The sequence below is a fragment of the Pavona decussata genome, unplaced genomic scaffold, assembly GCF_977016875.1.
Source record: "Pavona decussata unplaced genomic scaffold, jaPavDecu1.1 SCAFFOLD_46, whole genome shotgun sequence".
Taxonomy (NCBI): Eukaryota; Metazoa; Cnidaria; class Anthozoa; order Scleractinia; family Agariciidae; genus Pavona; species Pavona decussata.
In genome coordinates, this window is record NW_028145468.1 from 1,980,321 (window position 1) to 2,002,519 (window position 22,199).

Sequence of the window (22,199 nt, forward strand, 5' to 3'; positions counted from 1 at the left end):
CTCAATCAGGCCCAATCCCATCCTCGAAGACGTGTGGCTGTGACTATTCTCGTTATATACGACATGTCAGGGAACCATATAGTCTCCGTTCTATGGAACTCCACATTTGCTGTTGTTGTACCTTACAGGCCTCGATCACCCCACCCAAAATAAGCACCCCCGGTCTATAATAAGCTCCCAAGGGTCTCCCAAGGCTCGCGTTGAGCTCCCAAAATAGCGGGTTTACGCAACAGGACGGCTGCTGTTGTGGGACGGCAAATTGTGCTTGTGTGACCAACGTGACGGCCAAGCATTCATGACTCTAGATTGTAACATTCCTACCGCTCGTGGTTTTCAGGTTGTCACAGATGAGAGAACACCAGTTTTAGTTAAAAATCGCCTAAAAATGTGAAGGTACTAAGATGTCATGTTGATCACACAACGATATTGCACTGTCCCCTTAGCCGTCCTGTTGCGTAAGCAACCCCGCGACGTGTAATCTACGCATGAAGACACTTCAAGTAGCATACTTAACGTATTGGATTGCGGAGTTGTTGTTATCTTTGTACAAAGATACATCTTGAGTTCAATACATATTGAACTCAAGATGGTTTTTGTAGGAGCAACGATCTTACCACATGGCACAATGATATTTGACGGTGATCCCAACTCAGCCAGTTCAGCTTGTCGCCAAAGGAACTCTTCAATGCCCGCAGAGCTCATTCAAAACTGCTCCAAGCTGTACAATTCCTGCGAGCTAGCAGGCGACTTTGTGGCCAAGATGAGACCTGATATTGTGGTTCTTGTGACCCCTCATGGTCTGGCCCTGTCGTCTGGCTCGTATGCCGTGTATACGGCGAACGCCGCGCGTGGAAATGCTCTGTGGAATGACTGCTTTCAGGACATTGAACTCAACATTCCTCTAGACACCCAACTCTCTGATCAGTTTCTCGGATTTGTGCAAAAGCGAGGTTTCAAAGCTGACGGAGTCATCACATTTTCAAGGATGGAGGCGCCGTTGAGATAGGGTGAAGTCGTTCCGCTGTGGTTCGTGGACAAGAAGATTGATTCGGAAAAAGTGAAGTACATGATCGTTAGTTTTGCTCGTAATGGGGATGGTTTTGAGGCCATGGGTAAAGCTCTGCACGATTTTGCTTCAACCCTTGAACAGCGACTAGCAGTTGTTATCAGCGGAGACCTGGCCCACACGCATAAGACAACTTGTAATATCCCCCTTTACTTACCAGGTAGGTCTCTTTTTTAACATGTTATATTGCCCCCTCCCCCATCCCCTCCACCATGACCCAAACCCTTTGGCCACACCTTCCTTTAAACCCCAAAGGAAGTATCTGACAGCATTTACAGGTAAATATGTGCACAGTCAATTTATTGTCTATGTTTATAACTTCACCCTACTGTCCCACCCACTCGACATCATTATTCACTGGATGTTCATCAAGAAATGAGAGTGTCACAATAACAGGCCATTTCCGAGTTGCTTTGGACCTCATTATGAAAGCGGGGCTAAGTGCAAAGTTTTTACTATGAAAATTAGTTTTCATTCATGTGAAGACAAAACTAATTTTCATAATTATGTAAAGCTTTGCACTTAGCCTCGCTTCCATAATGAGGTTCACAGCAACTCGGAAATGGCCTATTATTTTAAATCAAATTTTACAGATCTTATAGCCCAACTTGTTCAATATATTAAAATTCAGCCTGAAACAATAAACATCGCTGCGAGGCACCGGCACAATTTATTCCACGGAGCCTCACAGTAGTGACGTTTACTGTTTCAGGCTGAAATTTAATATATTGAGATTGAGCTATTAACAATCTCGTTTAAGCAGTTTTTACATCCACTAGGGCAGCAGTGAACAGCAAGCAACATTATAAGCTGCACACAGGGTTTGGTGCCACAGCGTTTGTTTGAAGTTTGAAGGTCCGCAAACATGCACAATTGATCCTTTGTTTTAGCATTGAAACTGCAGTTGAATAGCTTAACAGGAACATTTCTAATATTTGGCCAGTTGCTCCAACACATTTCAAAATGTATTTTGGTCCGTGCACAGTCAAGACCAAAAATGCTGTTAAAAACATGCAACAAATAAGTTTGTGAGGCTTCAATTTTAACCATTGCCTTTAATTAACTATGAAAAAAGTGGCCAAAGATGAACTGCCTTGATGTTTGAACATATTCTCCCAACTAGAACTGGAAGGAATATATAGCTCGTCTATCCTCAAACAGTGACGAGAAAATGCAGGTCATTGTTGGCACTTAGGAAAGTAAAGTAATGGATGAGCAGTACTTTTAAGTTGCTATTAATCTATATTTTTTGCATCACATTTCTACCTCTTTGGTTACATCGCTTGTTGTTACCCTCTTTTTAATTATTTGTAAGACCCTAAGTGGGACTTACAGCCAACAGATATTGCAGGAGAGTTTGACTGGACATGTGAAATGTGGGTGAGAGGTGTTCCATACAGTGAAGACACCAAAATGGGATCAGGTAAGTTCCCTGGATTATCTCTCAGTGATCTCTTGTGTGATCGAATGGAGTACTTGTTTGTCTCTAAGTTGATACAGAGGTGTGTTCGTATTTAGTTTTAATTAATGGATTGTTCTTCTGCTGGTGTGGAGTGCTGCTCTGACAATCCAAATTGTGATTGTTTAATTGGAGAGAATTTTTGCAGTAAAATTTCTCTGGGCTAATGCCACTCTCATTAATAGTGTTGTTCAATAAAATACCCAAACACCTTCCACAGTTTAACTTCCCTGTTAATTGCAGTTCATCTTCATTCTTTTCTTTTAAAGTGCATATAAAGGGAAAATAATTTATGCCCCGTTGAAAGGGCTTTCAAAGAGAACAAGAGAGGCATTATCTTTTTTTTTAATATCTTCTCTTGTTCGTCTCAGGACAAAGGTAAAATAAAAAAATCAAGAATATCTCGTGAAATATTGGAGTGATGCTGCTCAAACTTGGCAACAATAGTTCACCCCAAGACACAAAATGACACCTATTGTGTTGTTGTTGTTGTTGTTTCTTGTTGCCTATTGTGTTGTTGGCATGGCAACAATTTTGCTTTGAGGTCTGTTTCAAGGATGATTGACATTCTCATTTTTTGTATTAAATTATGAGACATCGTTTACTCCCAATGACCTGGTGAGGAGACTTAGTGCAATATGGGCACTTTGTACATATAAAGTAGACCTGACTCTGTCTCTCTTTATCTGATCGAAATTATGGCACCAGAACAGCCAACCGCTATCGATCGCATTCTTGTTGCACAAATCTTAAGCAATTTACAGTCCTTTACCAAGGTCCCAAAATCTGGGCCTCTGACTCCCAATATCAATTACTTTTTCATCTAGTTTTTTCACCTTTAAGGGAAAAATGTTGCAGTTTTTATCTGTTAAAGCATGAATTGACCAAGCCGCACTTACGCAGCACCATATTTTACTATTTATTAATGACAGCCGAGGTGGCCTCTCTTATAAGCCTGGTGGTTTCTTGAGGTCTCCTCTGCATTACCTTGACTTGCAAATTGAATGATTTTCTTCTTTTTTTTTTTTTAGTAAGGCAAATAAATGATGATGATGATGATGATGATGATGATGATGATGATGATGATGATGATCTATTTAATAGCAGAAAGGGACTGAGGCCAAGAGTTAAATGCCATCAATGTCAAAATGGGTGTCAGTTTCTGTCTTACCTGAGGTCAATTTACTGGAGCCAAGTTTGAGCAGCATCACTCCAATATTTCCCGAGATATTCATGATTTTGTGATTTATCTTTGCACTAAACTATTCGTGAGGTCATCAGTTTTTGAACAAAAAGTTGACTATCTGTATCTCTACAATGAGTTGCATTTGAGACATCTACTGACAAACCACCTTCCTTCTACAACCAGTTTATCCAGCATCTTGGGTTGTCACTTAGCGATGTATTACTTGATTTACGTCAATGTCAATATCGTTTACTCTTTCAGGTGATTTGGAAGAGAGCCGCCCTTGGATTGCAAACGAGTGTTATCCTTGGCTTCAGAGAGTAGCTAAAGATGACCCTGTGGCAAAGTCTTGCGGCAGAAAAGGTTTTCAAATTCTTCATGGTGCTTTAGAAAAGGAAATCGAGTTAGGCGGAAGCGTTACATCTCACTTCTTAGCTAGGTGTGCTCCTACATATTATGGAATGATGACGGTAGTTTTTGACATCGCTCGATGAAGATTGAATTATCAGGCAATAACAGGTCTATAAATACGGTGTTCCATGCCATACCATGCTCAGTATCAGATCGCTTCTGCTTTAACTGACCAATCAAAATGCTAGAACTAAATAATAAACCTGACTGTGAATTGGAACAATACAAGATCGCCAAGAAGAAATAGTTTTTAAAGGTTTTAAAGTTACCATATCATGCCATAACTTTTATTTATACACAACGAGTTTCAAAACAAGCAATAGCTTGTGGGGTCGTGTTACAACATGAAGAAAACGATTCTAAAGTAATACTTATAAATGCTATACACTATAATAACGCTAATACTAATAATACTCATACAGTCTAGTGGACAATAAACATAAGATTGTTCGAATTACGTCCATGGTTCAATTAATAAAATGCCCCAGTTCAGTTTTACCCAAGAGGAATGTTCAAAAGCTGCGAATTCTGAGATGTGGGTGAACAAAAAATACAAGTTATGAGTTGATCATCACACATCCAGGGTTCCTGTTTTCCTTAATTTATTTTATTCAATTTAAATACGATCATGTCTTTTTCATTTGGCTTTCGTGTCAACAGGAATGTAGTCTTTTATTTGGGGAATTATGTGTTATGTTTTGTAATTGTCTTTTTTTTGGGGGGGGGGGGGGTGGGGAGAGTAAACCGAGGAAAGAGGAAAGTGCTTTCATTTTAGAATTTTTGTATTTTATCATTTTCTCGCCCTTCAAGATCCTCACATTTTTGGGTTTTAAATCCCTGGATTTCCGGTGGGACTCTATCCATTAGACCAAAATTCCGAAAATTTCGCTTCGGAGGAATCGAATGGAAAAGAAATTTTCCAGAATAAAATTTCCGAATTTTGGGTGTATCCCGCGAGATTGTCCTAACGTTCCGGAAAATACCATTCCATTCCGCCATTCCTACTTGTGTTACTTCAGTTTGGCTAGAAAACTTAGTAGCTTACGAGAGCTGCTAAAACTAATCATTCTTACTTGTTGAGGCTCTAAGTCCAGAGTCTTGGCTAATTTGATCGTTATCGTTTCGACAAATTGTAAGATAACCTAGTATGGAGAAATTCTATATTTGTCGATAAAATCCATAACACTAATTGAAAAATCGATAATTATTGATTCCTCGTAAAAAACCCTTTTATCGATTTTTATCGATATCCGATATGATTAAGTAATTTTTATCGCTTTTTATTGAATATTATCGATTATCAATTTTATCTGTTGACTACCTCGGGTGTGAATGGAACGGATCTGTTTTGAAAATACCGTTCAATTCGGAAAGCGCCTCGCTTCCGGGAAGCCCCCTTGTTAGGTAGTCTCGTGGCCAAGAACTGCAATTTGATGTGGAAATCACGAGTTGATTCAAAGATACAAGCGGCGACGTAAAGCGAAAAAAAAAACGTGTTGATGTCACAAAAAGGCGACTTCAAATCACGAGTTGGTGTAAAATACGGCAGATGATGTAAGACAAAAGGCGAACTGCTGTAAAACGAAAGGTAAATTATGAAGCAACTTGATCTAAAAGAGGGTAATTGTAAAAATAAGGCAACTTGGCATAAGAAAAGTGCCAAGGCGGTGTAAACGATATACTGCCTAAGGCATCATATCGATGGATAGACAATTAACGAGTTGGTACAAGAAAGCATGAAAGTCACGAGACATTAAACTTTAACTTTATATTGTGCTGCCTTCTTCGAGACAAGTCCTAGGTTGGATGAGAAAATTACTGCCTTTTTGTTTGGGCCACAGAAAGTAGACATTGTTTGCAAGTGAAAGAGTTATCATATCAACACGGGGGGGGGGGGGGAGGGGAGGGGGGTAAGGGGGATTGCAATGTCCAACAGATGCCAATGCACGGAAGTAGCCCCCCATCCCACCCCTCCCACACACAATCACCCTCCATCAGATGGTCAACACCATCACCATTGTGACCATCATGAGACGCAAACAAGGCCTGAATCCGTAATCCGTGTTTTTATACCATATTTTAAACTGACTGGCTAATAATTTGGTCAGGAGTTAGGATATTCAGTCTGATCGTCAAGTCAAAATGGTTTTAGTCGGAGCCGCGATTTTACCTCATGGGGCAATCTTCCTTGATGGTGACCCCAACTTACCGACCTCAGCATTTTCCGACGATGACGTCTCGGTGCCACCGGACCTCATGAGAAAATTCTCCGATTTGTACAATTCCTGCGAGCGAGCGGGCGATCTTGTAGCCAAGATGAGCCCCGATGTCGTGGTTCTTTTCACCCCTCATGGTCTCACCCTTACGTCTACTGCATTTGGTGTGTACGTATCGAGAGGTGCAAAAGGAGAAGTCATGTGGAAAAGCTACCTTCGAGAACTCGACATTACCCTAGACCTAGAGCTCTCTCTTCAGTTTATCGAGTTTGTACAAAAGCGGGATTGCAAAGCGGATGGGATAGTCACATTTACCGGCGATGACGCGCCCTTAAAGTGGGGCGAGGTAGTACCTTTGTGGTTTGTGGAAAAAAATGTCGATTCCGGAAAAATAAAGTATATAATCATCAGCTTCACGGATGGTGGACCGGCTGAAGACATGGGCAAAGCACTCCATGAATTTATCTCAACTCTTGAAGAGCGAGTAGCGGTGGTCATTAGTGGAGACCTGTCTCACAGACACAAGTCAGATTGTGACATTCCTCGCTATATGCCAGGTATGTGTATTAGACGTTAGCAGTAGCCATTATCAGGGATGGAGACCGTAACGAAATGCCATTTTGACTTATAAGCTTGAGACGATGGTCGGCCCTAACCCGTCTCCCCAACCTTGGACTTACCACCAAGTTGAAATAAATGGTTGAAACTGACTTCTCAAATAAAATTTAAGTTTATCAGTATTGCAGAGAATATATTTTTACATTTGTACTTTAAGGTTTAGTATTTTCTACTCAGCCAGGAGAATTGCCTGAAGTTGTCCCCAATGCTTTAGTTTACAGCTTTAGTTTAATAAGCTTAGAGGGAGGAACGTACTAAAACATGTACAGAGTAATAAAATGATATTTTTGCATTCAAAATATTTAACAATTATATAATTTTGTCGAAACCGAACTGGACTTTCCATATAAGGTAGTTACGCCACGCAAATTTGCGTGTATCCGCGCGGGTTTATGGCGTGAGGGGTGTCACAAGTTGGTACATGCAACACGTGGGGTTGCGTGCCCAGATTATAGCGTCTGATGGTAGTTTTACCGCCAGTTTTCCAAAATTTCCAAAACCTGAGTCTATTTTCGACCAAAATATCTAAATTTCCTTATCTGAAGGAGAAAGTTGCACTCGGTAATGTGGAATGATGTGACCCGCGTAATTCATCGATACAACGACGTCATTAATTAAGGCGGGAAAAAATAAAGGGAAATGTATGGAAAGTTCCAAACACGACTGGACGCTTTCTGGTACAGCTACATCCCTCCAATTTTTTTCTTAAAATCCTTTTCATGGTGCCAAAAGTTTCCAATTCATGAATTTTTCAGAAGCGATGTTTTATGAAAATTATTTGACATCGGATTTTCATACATACACTGTTATTTCAAGCCTGTTTGCCTACTCGTCAAAATGGCGTCGGAAACCGTAATAAGACCTATCTACTTTTCAATCTACTTCAACCTACTTTTTCAAGCTACTTCTCTGATGAAACACGCTTTCTCGTCTTTGATCTATTACATCTTATATAAGGCTGGAACGGGAATTCGGACGGGTGACCTATGTGATACCAGCGGGCCAGCTTGTGATCGAGTATAGTACTTACGGATGTACCGTTAGGTCAATAAATGGAAGAGAAAATATATGAAATATATCACATGACATGAACTGCGGAATACTCCCCAAGAGCGAGATAAGTTGCCAAGCCCACTTTTTTTTTTCTCTCGAATAAATATGTGTTCAGCCATTTTCTAAATTATTAGCTTGCACAACAGGCGTTTATTTAGCCGAGCGCGAGAGGAGAGCTGTGAAAGAAAAATAACTGACTATCACCTCGTGGTCCGCTTTCGGCTATATATTCTCAATCCCAGGCTCTCTCTCCTTTGCCAAGTTCGTGATGACGTCATCCGCTCCCTGCAAAATCTACGGCCGCGTCCCAAGATCCATTCATTCGTTGATTGTCCCATACAATCTCGACTCCAATCTGTATTAGGAGTGCGTTCGATCTTTCTACGTCGAACGCAATTAAGTGACCGACATAAATTGGTCCAACAATCTTGCTGTCTCTATTTTCAGCTCCTGATTGGAATTTGAAACCAATAGAAATTGCAGACGAATTTGACAGGCTATGTGAGATGTGGGGCAGAGGTGTTCCTCATGATGAAAACATGGAAAAAGGATTAGGTAAGTGACAGTTGTCTCCCGCCCGTCATTTGATATTAAAAAACCTATCGTCGCCTTGGATGGCAAATAAACCCCTTTCAGGAAGCTGGTATCAGAGGATAATTCCCAAACTGAAAGATTGTCCGAACAGTAAACAGTAAAAAACAGTCAATAATAATAATATTAATAATAATAATAATAATAATAATAATAGTAATAATAATAATAATAATTTATTTTTATAAAAAAAATTCGTAATAAAAAATCATATCATCACATCATCACTAAAAATATATTCGGAAGTTAAAATACGGTCCTTAATGACGAAAAAACAACTCTTATTAAAAATATGAGCGGATTATATCGGTCATTAAAAACAACTAAATTTACGAAAATTAAGAAAAGAAAGGGAAAAAAAACCTAAGAAATTTGTTCTCATCCTAAAATCTAGCCAGTTGTTTATCGATTTCAAAGTCGGTATCTGCAATCTTCAGCGGTGCTCTTCGCGTACAACGTGAGCCTCTCAAGCATAGCAGCGCAGATCTCAGGAGGGCAAATGAGGCTTGTAATAATAATAATAATAATAATAATAATAATAATAATAATAATAATAATAATAATAATGAAAACGTGAAGATTCTATGGGATGTACCTTTCCAACTTCAAAAGGCACCAGAAGATGGAGGAAATAAAATAGACATGGCAGTATACAACAAACAGACTAATAATTGGACACTACTTGAAGGCACTGTCTGCCAAGTTGGTACAATTGCGGACAGAACAGCTAAGAAACAGGGAAATACACAGAACTACGTGCAGGCATCAAACAACTTTATAAAAACACAAGCGTTAAACAAATCAATATTGTTTTCGACTTTCTCGGAGGCTACCATGAGGAGTTAAGGAAAGGACTAAGCTCAATAACGAACACTGACAAAGAGCTGTCCTTCCTTATTGAACGATGTCTGAAATGGATTATCTGCCAGAACGCAAATATAGTTAAGAAGTTCTATGAATTCGTACAAGCTGTTTGAATGTAATGAAAATGATTGAGTGTAGCATAACTAGCCCAGACCCGTGTCCGCAAGTTTTGTAAATAATTCATGAAAACAAAAATGAAATCTTCAATAATAAGCAGTCTGTCCTAAGTAGTAGCCTGAACATTGCCAGAACTTTCTAGGTCTTGTGCCTTTTGATTATCTTTACATTTCATGATAAAAGAGAATCAATAAGCAATTGAGTTTGACAGTTCAAAAGCTTTGACTGACATAAGTAGGAAATGATTCAGGCTTAGTGAGACAACCAAGTTGATAGCATCGCCAGTGAAAGTTGTAAGCCAATCATAAGTGAGGTTTGTTAAGACTAGGGTGCGACAAGAAGTGATTTTATCAGAAATTCAGCCTCGTTCAAGCGAGAGACAGACGAGAATTGTAAACCTGTGATTTAACAAACACTGAAGTTTGTGAAGAACGACAGTCTTGCATGGGATTCGCAACCACTTGTTTCACACATATTACTAGACAATTTAATGGCACGTTTATTTCTCACGATACGATAGAAAAACTAGTGCAAGAATTCAAAAGTTTTAAACTGCTGTAAAGCAATTTTTACATTCTCAGAAGTGTAAGTTTATCTAAGTATCAGAATAATTCATTTCAGGTAATTTGGAAGAGAGCCGCCCTTGGATTGCAAGCGAGTGTTATCCTTGGCTTCAGAGAGTAGCTAAAGATGACCCTGTGGCAAGGTCTTGTTGTAGAAGGGGCTTACAAGTCCTTCATGGTGCTTTGGAAAAGGAAATCGAGGCAGGCGGAAGCGTTACATCTCATTTCCTAGCTAGGTGTGCTCCCACATACTTCGGAATGATGACTGTTGTTTTTGACGTTAATAGGCCCAAGTAATGTGACGAGATAGAGCGGTTTCCAGTTGAGTGTCGCAAAACCAAAACCAATGTAATTACTCTGGCCAATAGCAACAGACGTAAACAACACAACGAGCCAATCAGCATTCGAAGCAAGTACATGTAACGGGCGCCAAGCGCGGGAAAACGCGGGCGGCCAAAACACGGTTGATTTTGGTTTGGATTCCCATTGGTTGAAAAAGTGGCGCGAGTTTTGTTAACCAATCACAGAGCGTAGTAATGCAAAAGCAAACGCGAAATTACTTTCGACACTCAATTGAAAACCGCTCTATACAAGTGTAACTTAAAACAAATGTTTGCGAATAGTTTGAAATAGGTGGTTTTCACCTCACACATCGTCACGCAAGTGAAAAAATAAAATCCTCAACCATTCAATAGATAAAGTTAAGAAACTGATATGTTGTAGAAGAGTGATACATAAACAACGTGTGAAAGCCACAGGGCTGTGCGATATCTCCTAATCGAGTTATTCAAGAAAATGTACCACGGAAATTACAGAGTTTAGTATGGGACGCCATGTTGGTGCCCCGTCTGATGGGCACCAACATGGCGGCCGGAAACCAGCAAAAACATCTGGAGTTTACCTTGGCTATTTCAAAGCCTTTCTTCTCTCTGCTGAACTTTCACACATTGACATTAACGCTTCTATTACATGTTAGCTGATCAGACCTAAAAAAAAACACGAGGCGAATCGATGTTTTCATGTACGTGACATGTTTAGAGCAGCAATCCTTCTGTCACGCACTGCGCAAAAATCTAAAATTCAAACTGCTCTATTTTCAAAACAAAGAATGCTATCCTGCTGAAAACAAGCAAGCCCATGAAAATTTAGATTTTCTTATATGTGATGAAGATAAAAACCCAAAATTGTGTTTAGTTATGAATTTCAGTTTTTTATGACGTCATGTGAAAACCAAAAATATTTTAAAGCCGTTGTTACAGGAAGCGATTTTTCTCGTGACTTGCAGCGCAATAACGCTACAAGTTCAAGATTCCGGGGTGGGGGAGATATAAAGGGTGACAGGGGTGATCGTCGAAAATTTTGAAAAGTTACCTAAGAGGTACCAAAATTATATTTTGTGGGCGTGGTCCGACTGAGAGGTACCAAATTAGTTGACTGAGATTTACGTCCTCTCACATGTTTCGGTTCAATACCCTAACAGGTACCACCATACCTCTGACGGAAGTCATTTTAAGTTTTAACACTCTAAGGGGTACTAAGCCCCTAAAAGGTACGACGATCACCACCGTCACATTTATATGGGAGTCCCCCCCCCCCCCGGTTCAGTTAAGGTGACGTTAAACGGGACCGGCATTGAATTTTCTGACGATAATTTTAATGTAACACAGCACGCGGAGTGTTGCAAGTTTTGAAGACCATTCAAAAACCTGCAAAGTGTACCCACAACAACAACTGTTCACGTGTACAACGTCCTCTTTGTATCTTTTTCCACAACGGCAAATTTGTTGGCTAAATGAGAGTTACATACAGTCGAACCTCCCGTAAGCGACCACCCCAAATGTCAAGATTTAGTGGTCGCTTACGGGAGGTGGTCGCTTCAGAGAGTCGAACCAGAGCGTGTCTCTTCCGAGAACAGGTCTGACACATCTCCTAGTTACAATACGAGCAGTGCTAGTATTAGTATGTAAAACTTTGTCTTAATAGTTTGTACCAAGATAGCGGTATCACTGTACTTATTGCATGTCAACGTTAAAATCATTGTACTTATATAAAATTACGGGCTCTTCTTTTAGTATATCAGACAATTATTGCGAAATACTTGAAATCTGTTTTACCATGTAAAACTTAGTGTCTTAGGAGTTTGTACTTGTCATTTTCTTGTGTTCGTCTTGCTCCGCCTCGACTAGCTGGAGCTCGGAGTTTGTGGGGCAAGTAAGCCACTTCTCATTTTTTAAATTAACATTGATTGATTGATTGATTCTTAACTAATGGTAGTGCTCTTCCTACAACAGCCTCTTAACCAACTGTCACTGACTAACTCCGACTTTTCTAAACCGAGCCACAAGTTCGAATGCTCAATCAAATAGAAGAAGAACCTATATATACTTGCACGACCATGCAAGCAAATAGCAGGTGTCCAATAAAAACTCGGATTGATCGACAGTTTAAAGACCAGAAACGAGAACTGGAGTTTTCAGGGTAGTCCAAGTTATGCTATTTATGAATGTCTATTTCGAGAGCTATTGTTAAAAGACTAACACATTCAAACTACAAAACATTTGTGTAGAACAACCTTGCCGGGATCAGAAGATAAATATATGGTCAGGTACATAGCATGTAGCTCTGTAGAATCTCCAATTTCGCTGGACCTGTTAGTCTCCGATATATCACGCAGCACCGGGATAAAAATTAAAAACAAAAAAAACTAAACTCCACGTGAACACGATACTGATCTGTCCCGGGAATAAACTTCGACGAACTTCGTTTTATTTCCAGTCGCAATGATCACATACATTGATAAGTCTGTCTTAATTAAATTAGTTCAGAGCATAGTATACTAAATACGATGCAATGCAATAAATTTATTAAGGAGTGTTGTTAAATTTTTCATCCTTAATTTTCAATATTTCAAAACGAAATAACAAAGTAACGCTAACCTATTTACAAACACGTTTCTGACAATTTCGAGAGTGCAATGCAATTAGTTTAGAAAATAGTATACTAATTGCAATGCAATGCAATACAATCAACACAACACAACACAGTACAATACAATCAACACAATACAATACAATACAATTTAATACAAAGCAATACAACACAATACAGTACAATACAATTCAATACAATGCAATTCAATGCAATGCAATACAATACAATACAATACAATACAATACAATACAATACAATACAATACAATACAATACAATACAATACAATCAACACAATACAATGCAATGAAATCCAATACAATAAATTCATTAAGGAGTGCTGTTAGGTTATTCCATCCTCAATTTACAGCATTTCAAAACGAAATTACAAACTTTATAACAGCTAACCTATTTACCCATTTCTGACAAAACTAATCATTTAATTCATCCTAGTTGTAAAACGTTTACCTCAAGCTAATCCATCTTACAATGTAAAATGTTTCCTTCTAGCTAATCTTGACTGTAAATAACTAATATTAACTACTAAATAATACTAATGCTATCTATTTTAACTGTACCTTGACATAATATATATTACTAATTTGGAAAATAACTTAGGCAAATTATCCTAACTTTAGTTCTTAAATCATCAGAAAATAAATAATTTATTTTTCAATGGCTAGTTACTTGGCAATAAAGTTATCAGTGATAAAATAGTTGCTTGTCTATCGAAACATATCAAAATATATTAATATATCGAAAAATCTTTGCTAATAATATATAGTAAAAAGATAAAATTGATTTTGATTTTCATTGCATTTACACCGCTACAATATACCATCAAAATTATTACTGTTACATATTAAGGACGGTGCGGGAAAAGCAGATCTTAGCAAGGGCTACTGGAATCCAAAAAGAAAATTGGGGGTAACCACGCATTTTTCAGAGCCGGATAAATAAGCAACAATTATTCTAAAAAGCAGTAAAAATGAATATACAAAGAAATGTATGGCATTTTTTTCCAAATTGAAGCTTTATTATCTCTGAAAAATGCATGGTTACCCCAAATTTTCATTTCGGATACCAAGAGCATTTGCTCAGTTCTGCTTTCGCCCCAAAGTTTTAAACTGCGCAAAAATATTCCTCTATTAGTAGGCACCACCCATAGCAAACCCGAGTATCTCGAGATGCGCAGAAGGTATGCGTAGTAACAGAAGTAGGCACCGTCCTTAAAGCGGTTTCTAAAGTAATTTCTCTAGCCAATCACAGCAGACATGAACAACAAAATGGACCAATCATGATCAGAAATAGAAGTAAATACTGTGTCGCCAAGCGCGGGAAAGCGAGTTGGTTGGGAATGCGATGCGAGGTTTGCTAATCATTCAGAGAATGTAGTAAGCCAAAAACAAAGCAAACGTGAACTACTTTCAACACTCATTTAGAAACAGCTCTTACAAATCTTTTTTAGGTTGAAATATGAATAGGCCATTTCCAAGTTGCTGTCAACCTCATTATAAAAGCGAGGCTAAGTGCCAAGTTTTTCATATGAAAATTAGTTTGTTTGCATACCAATGAAAACTAATTTTCATGAGAAAACTCTACACTTAGCCTTACTTCCATAATGAGGTAGAAAGCAACTCGGAAATGGCCAATTTTAAACTCTGACACTCTCAAGGAGGCGAAGGGTTAAATGGACTTTCCATGGCCCATATAAATGAAACCGGCCTTTTATGCTTGGCACGAATAGTGGTAGTCTTTACAGTTACAGGACTAGAGGATTCTAATGTAACCAAAGAAATTGTTTTCGAGACATCATCGCTTTTGATCTCCTTCTTTGCCATCTTATCTTGTTCCTTGTCCATAAGCTTTTCGAGGTAATGCAGTCGATCATGGTCGTTGTTACTTTTGATGCACAGAAAAGCAAAAGGGATAAATGAACCGATGACTCCCACTCCTCCTGCCATGAGGAATGCAGGAACATAGTTTCCAAACTTGTCCGCTATAAAGCCTGGGTTATAGATACAAAACGGCTATTAGGGCCCCGCGCGTTATTCAAACTCTGATTAGGCTAAGGCTGCGTTTACATGAGACCCGGGGTGAGTTTCATCCCACGATGAAATAAAGCCAGTTTAAACACTAATCGATATTTTAACTTTCTCCAAAACATTTCTGGTTTTTAGCTTTTAGAAACATTAACAAGCGAGATAAAAACCTTGGTTAACTCTTAATTGTGGAATAGCGTGGTTAGCCCTGAGTTACTTTGAGCCTCATTATGAAAGCGAGGCTAAGTGCAAAGTTTTTATTATGAAAATTAGTTTTCATTCATATGGAAACAAAACTAATTCTCATATGAAAAGTTTTGCACTGAGCCTAGTTTTCATAATGAGGTTCACAGCAACTCGAAACTGGCCTATTATTTGCAGGGGAGAGACAATGGCTGTAAATACATCAAAGTATAAGATATAGTATTAAATCAATATTCCACGAACGCATGAGCACAACCATTTCATGATCATACCGTCTCATTTTTTTTATCCCTGAAAGGGTAGTAAGACCTTTGTCACTTGACGGCCATGTTGAGTCTCCGGAGAATAAAAAGCTTTGTTTTTGCATGGCAAGCCTCGCACTAAATTGGCGTCTGGGCGAGGATTACTGTGCAAAAACAAAGCTTTTTATTCTCCTGTGACTCAATATGGCCACCGAGTGACAAAGGTCTATTGGGAAGACGTTTTGTGCGTTTGATTTGACAAGGATTATTACTACTCCCCTCAATCCACTGCCACACTGAACGGGATGCTTTTCCATCCCTGTGCTATCCCCAGTATTTCTGTTAGGTTTTGTATAATACCTCCTAATACCCGTTTTTTGGCTACCAACTACTCACCTGACAAAGGTGGGCCACCAAACACGAAAACGCCAGCCACCATCAAACAGAACCCGAGAGCCGAAGCTCTTTGAGACTCCCTCACGGACTTAAACAGCTCAATAATATAGGTCGATACCATCAGCCCATCCGCCAAGCTGAAAAAAATAATCACGGCCACCAGGGTAGAGTACGTTTTTGCCAAAACCAGTAGCATAGTCGAGACCCCAAACACAAGAACGGCCACCTGGTAAAGAAAGAGTGATTTTATGCAACTGAGGTCGCAAAGAAACCCAGCTACGAGACGCCCAGTCGCTGCAAATAATCCCACAAACAAGAAAAGCGTGGCGCTCTTGTCTGCGGGGATTCCAAGGTCATCACAGTATTTCATCTGCAAAAAAAAAAACATTTGCCATCTCAATTTTCTGTTTGTGCAAAGGTAGGAAAGCCTGTCAGGTGACGAGGCAAAAAAGAATTTCTCCCCAGGGTAAACAGACTTCACATTGAGAATGGTATATTATTCAGTGAGTGACACAGGCATACTCGGAGAAAAGGAAATCCAAGTGTTCCTATCAGGAATCGAACCTAAGACCTTTATTTTCCGATTACTTGTTCAGGTGCTGTACCACTGAGTTACAGGAGACGCGTGGGAGCTAAGGTCATTAAACTAGGTTCATGGGACAAACATCCTGCATACTGCTACAGCTGAATAATACACCATTCTGCTTGTCCCATCAGTGAATCTAGTTTAATGGCCTTAGCTCCCACGAGTCTCCTGTAGCTCAGTGGTAGAACATCCGAACTAGTAATCGGAAGGTCTTAGGTTCAACTCCTGATAGGAGCACAGGTAATGTCTTATTTGATTAGTCCATTGCGTGAATAGCACTGGTTTCCATAGACAAGAGTTTGCGGCTATACGTTCCAACACTGTTGTGCGTACAGCATTTGTTGTATTACAACAAATGAGTTATTGAATTATTCATCAAACAACCATCAACTGAAATGGGGAGATAAATGTTCCAACATTGTTGAACCAACAAATTCTGCATGACAAAATTCATCTTGGCACATTTTGCCGCGTGTTAAGAAACGCTCTACTGTACTTTTAGCAACTCACCAGATGTACATACGGTATCATACGAGAAAAGTTCGTAAAACCAACTACCAGTAACAGCACAAGAAATCTGGGGTTTTCCCAAACAGAAAAATTCCAGCTAAACTTCTTGGAGTTCTTAGTGCCTTGACTTGATGAAGATGCAGAGTCTTTTGATGAATTGGAAGAGGCAAAATCTTGATCATCACTTTTTAGAAGAAACCCAGTCAAAGATGCAAGAGCCAACACGCCACCCATTATTAGAAATGTGTTTCTCCAGCCAAAAGCCTCTACTAATGCTTGCAAAGTGGGGCCAAGGATCATCGTTCCCAATCCCTGGCCCGCTGTGACAAACCCTAGCGCAACCGATCGCCTCTTTGTGAAATACCGAGTGACAGTCACAGGTGCAGAAATGTAAACGAAGGAGATGCCCAGTCCGAAGGGTACACTAAAGGCGAGGTAGAGAACCATGATGTTTGGAGCTAGGGAGCCCAGCGAGAGACCAACTGCACATGACAGGCATCCTACGGTGGTCGCAACACAGCATCCATAACGGTTCACGAAGGCGCCCATCACAGGACCCAGGAACAGAAATATCGCCAATGTGATAGAGCTTACCCAGGCTATGGGAGAAAATAAAGTTAACAAAACAATGAATCTGTTAGTAACGAACTCAAAACAAAGTTACCTCAAAAAACCAGCCAAATTAGTTCACGTTCTCCTTGCCCTTCATTTCCTCCTCCGATTTCCTCATTTGTAGCGAAGAGTCATACCCTCAAATCCTGCTAATAAGCCCCCACCTCCATGCTTAATAGCACCCTTAGTTATAGGCCCATCTATTTGTAAACAAAAATTTGTTCCGCTTATAAGTCCCTCCCTTTCGCAAATAGGGGTTGGGTTTTGAAACGACAGCAAATTTGCGTGATACTTCCCCTTTAAAACTTGTTTCCATCTCTCAAACTGACTTGGAATAATTCACTGAAAATTCAACTTACTTCGCAAACTTACGAGAAAAAGAAGGAAAAATCAAAACAGTGTAAGCCTCCAACCCGAGTTGTTTGCTTCATTTCTTATATCCATAACCACTACACCAATGAGGGTTAGCTGCTGAGAATGTAATTTTTAACACATTCATAAATGATTTACCCATCACAGTCAACAAAAGCCAATCACTTGTAAATCAGTTTCTATGTGCAATCCAAAATACAGATCAAGCATTGAGTGAGCGACTTACATATTGTAAATAAATAGATTAAATAAATAAATAAATAAATAAATAAATAAATAAATAAATAAATAAATAAATAAACAAAACTGTTGGTGTTATGTCAAAAGTAGACTGTTCACAGTCCCCTATTTGTCCATGTGATTTTTGAGACTCACACTTTGATTGAATTTCCATCATCTTGGTTTGTGAAGGCAAGCACAACTTGGGAAAGTGTCTAAACTACTGGGGGGAGCAGGGGTGGGGAGATGACGGGAAAAATAGGGATATTTTTTTCGCTCCTCCTCCCTCACTCAACGTAAATGTACCCTGACTATGGCCCCCCTCGGTAGTTTAGACACTCTCCCTAGGTTGCGCTTTACAAAACCAAGATGGCGAGAGTTCCATCAAACTGTACAAGTCTTGAAAATCCCATGGAAAAATAGGGGACTGTAAATCCTTGACCGAGATCTCGGACAGGTAGCCAGAATGGAGAAGATTTCAGGGGCCAAAGCACCTTAACTTCAGTGAAATTTTTGTCCCATCCTGATTATCTGCCACTTGGTCTCCAAGGATGGCCTAGGCAGTAGCCTAGGTATTTCACGGTACAGAACAACAACAACAAAAAAACATAATTTCATAGAAATAAAATTTATTTCTCAAAGGAAATTCATTCCATTTTTTTTTTTTGTTCCTCCAATATGACGGATGTGAGTGCAAGCTCAACTGATGACAAAAAATTAATCTTGTCCAGCATGCATATAAAAAATAAATAAATAAAAAGGTTGAAAGACTGCATGTTGCATTATTCTTAATAGCTTTTGCCATACTGTTACAGTTAATGAAAGATATTCCACATGCAATGCGGAACAAACCTACTACAATGATATGATACTATGTTACCCAGAATTAACCTATATTTTTACTCATTGCTGTCTGACGTCTGCTTAAGCTTATATGTTGTAGTTAATTTTGTTATGGTTCCTCTTGAATAGTGCAGGGACCACTTGTACAAACAGCAGCAAAGTGTAGCCGGATCTTTGTGTAGATCAGGATCAGCAATGTGGAATAAAACGTAAAATTAAATGCAAGGCTGAACAGACAGCTAAAAAAATAAATATTGTAACCGTTTATTTCCAATTTTTACTTAGCTTTCTGCAGCCCCTGAAGAAGGTTAGTATTGTCTAACCGAAATATTGGGCAATAAAATTATTTTAGCTGTCCGATCAGCCTTGCTTTTACATTTAATTTTTTATCTCAGTTAATTTTTAGTTTCCCTTAGTTGTTATGGATGGTAATGAGTGTAAAACGAAGGAAAACATCCATAACAACAAAGGAAAACTAAAAATTAACTGAGATAAATTAACTACAACATATAAGTTAAGCTTCCCTTTCTTTATCAAGCTTATAAATTTTGTTTTAAGCTTAATTACCATAATTTCTATCTTAAGAGTTCAACTACAATCATCGAAAAAATGTTTTGGGAAGGTTACTCAACAAGGCAACAGAAAGTGGGTATGAAATAAAGACATCGACACATTTATTACTTTCGTATGTTGAGGCCTTTGTTTGTCGGTTCCCCTTCCCCCCTGCCCCCCTGTTCAATGTTGGATTCCCCACAATTCATATACACGTAAAGATTCACTGCACTTTTGAAGCTCAACATTGAAACAGGGGAGGGGAGGACGGTCGAATCGAAGTAGAACTTTGGAATCTTCCCAAGAATTTTTTCGATGATTGTAGATTCGCCCCTCTGCTCTCCGTGTACTTTTGTTTACTCAGGCTTAACTTATTCGTAAACTGGAGCGGAAAAATAAAACTTACAAATGCAAAAAACAAAATTCAATTAAATATGGACTTCGAACATACTGACTCATTGTTTATCCACAGAAGTTCAAAGTACATTTAACATCCCGGAGCTGTCGTCAATTCTTTGAAACCAGGGCTGCAATTAGTATAGTACATTAACTTCTTTATTTTAGTATTTGGATGATTTCGACACCGGCCGCGCCGACCAGCTTATATCAGTACTTAACCTTACCTGTTCGCTCCCGGCTTTCGTTAAAAGACTCCATGAACACCGGTAAAAGTACACCCAAAGCGAAGGCAAATCCAACAGTGAGAATCATGCATATTACTGAACAGCAACATATCAACCACGACCAAACGCTGTCTTGTTTGTGAGAAGGAACGTTACCGCAACACAAAGTCATGATTCTACTCATCTAGAGTGATGGTGGAAATACATGCCTTTCTTTAAGAGACCCACTAATTTGCCGAACGTGCTTCACGTCGTACGTACTAAATTTTTTGTGGAAGTATAAAATGTTTATCTTTGTCACGTACATTCTCGTTTCCAGAGCCACCTGGTCCTCTTAGCCGCTGAAGGCTAGGCACGAGGACCGAGAATGCCGAGAAAGTCGTGCCCGTAGCTCGTGCCCGTATTAGTATTATGTAAACACCCCCTAAATTAATCCTACTGCTTTCTTGATGTTCTCGTTGCATCAGAAACTCCCTAGTTGGTCTCTTTTTTTTGGGGGGGGGGGGGGGGAGTGACGGAGGTGATAAGGGGGGGGGGGGTGGGGGAGTTTTGTTTAACCAATTTTCTCGGCCCCCTCAGTTTTAGCCTTGCTACGGGGCTGGCACCCCGCGAGCAGAGCCTCCTTTTGTCTTTCCTCGAGCAAGCAAAAGAGAGGCTCTGCTAGCAGGGTGCGGGGCTGGGACCCGTTTCTCGAAAGTCCCGGTAACTCACCCGGCCTTGGTGATAAATGTTTCTTAACAGAAGTCAATTTTTGTTTGCTTTGAATACTAAATGTTAAAATCTTATAATTCTATGATAACATTGGCCAAGTACCATGTCTGTAATCACTGTGTAATCGGCGAAAAAACATTTAAAAATATACTTATCGGGCCCGGTGAGTTACCGGGACTTTAGAGAAACGGGACCCTGGATACTTAAATGCTAGTGGTAGCGAGTGCTCTTATTGACAGCCTCTCAACCAACTGTCACAGGAACTCCGACTTTTCTAAACCAAGCCACATGCACAAGCTCGAATGCTTAATCAAATATCCGAGTTTGTCACCCGCATTACTGGGTTAACAGACGGTGGGAACTTACTTCTGAAATTCCCAAAATTATTCGACAAAAAAGAACCTATATATACCTACGCGACCATGCAAACAGGTGTCCAATAAAAACTCAGATTGATCGACAGTTAAAGACAATAAACGAGAACTGGAGTTTTTCACGGTAGTCCAAGCTATGGTATTTATGAATGTCTATTTCGAGAACTATTGCCAGTTACAAGACTAACATATTCAATGAACTAAACGAAAACTTCAAATCCTTTGTGTAGAACAACCTTGCCGGAATCAGAAGATAAACATGATAGTCAGGTAGATAGCATGTAGCTCTGTAGAATCTCCAAGACCTGTATGTCCCCCGATATATCACGCAGCTTAGAATATAAACAATGTTTCATGGCTAGGGTCCATTGGCGGTCACAAGCTAATCTTAGTCATAGAAAAACTCATCCTGGGACAAGTTTCATCCTGCGGTATGGATTGCTTTGTTTTTTTAGTTTGTGTTTGATATGATTCGTAGATGAAATGATTTCATCCCTATCGTCAGCATCGGAATGAAAATTAAAAAAACTTAACTCCATTTAAACACGATACGTTTTCCCTGGATTAAACTTCGACGAACTTCGTTTTATTTCCAGCTGCAATGATCACAAACATTGGTAAACAAGACTTTATGCCAAGAAACTTCAAAGCCGCAATTCTCAACGTGTTTGTAATTATCAGTGTTCTCAGAGAGATTTATGACAAACGTGAGATTCGCATTTTAAAGCTTAAGTCTGTCTTAATCAGCTTAGAGCATAGTATACTAAATACAATGCAATACAATACAATATAATTATAATGCAGTGCAATACAATGCAATGCAATACAATCAACACAAT

The 22,199-nt window shown here is 39.3% G+C and overlaps 2 protein-coding genes and 1 pseudogene across 3 annotated transcripts; 2 read left to right on the plus strand and 1 right to left on the minus strand.

The window, feature by feature from the left end:
- The first annotated feature begins 74 nt into the window (after positions 1-74).
- On the plus strand, positions 75-4,576 carry LOC146482436 (uncharacterized; annotated as a pseudogene). Its single transcript, XR_014864146.1, has 4 exons — positions 75-183; positions 444-1,226; positions 2,382-2,489; positions 3,973-4,576. The product of XR_014864146.1 is annotated as an uncharacterized LOC146482436 (transcript).
- A 1,504-nt stretch (positions 4,577-6,080) lies between these two features.
- On the plus strand, positions 6,081-10,756 carry LOC146482437 (uncharacterized). Its single transcript, XM_085107292.1, has 3 exons — positions 6,081-6,895; positions 8,457-8,564; positions 10,203-10,756. Exons 1-3 carry the CDS (start codon positions 6,265-6,267, stop codon positions 10,439-10,441), a joined length of 978 nt encoding a protein of 325 aa, XP_084963418.1. The 5' UTR covers positions 6,081-6,264; the 3' UTR covers positions 10,442-10,756.
- A 2,123-nt stretch (positions 10,757-12,879) lies between these two features.
- On the minus strand, positions 12,880-20,577 carry LOC146482438 (monocarboxylate transporter 10-like). Its single transcript, XM_085107284.1, has 4 exons — positions 20,276-20,577; positions 17,055-17,653; positions 15,959-16,328; positions 12,880-15,082 (listed from the first exon to the last, which is right to left on the minus strand). Exons 1-4 carry the CDS (start codon positions 20,457-20,459, stop codon positions 14,745-14,747), a joined length of 1,491 nt encoding a protein of 496 aa, XP_084963410.1. The 5' UTR covers positions 20,460-20,577; the 3' UTR covers positions 12,880-14,744.
- Positions 20,578-22,199: the final 1,622 nt, after the last annotated feature.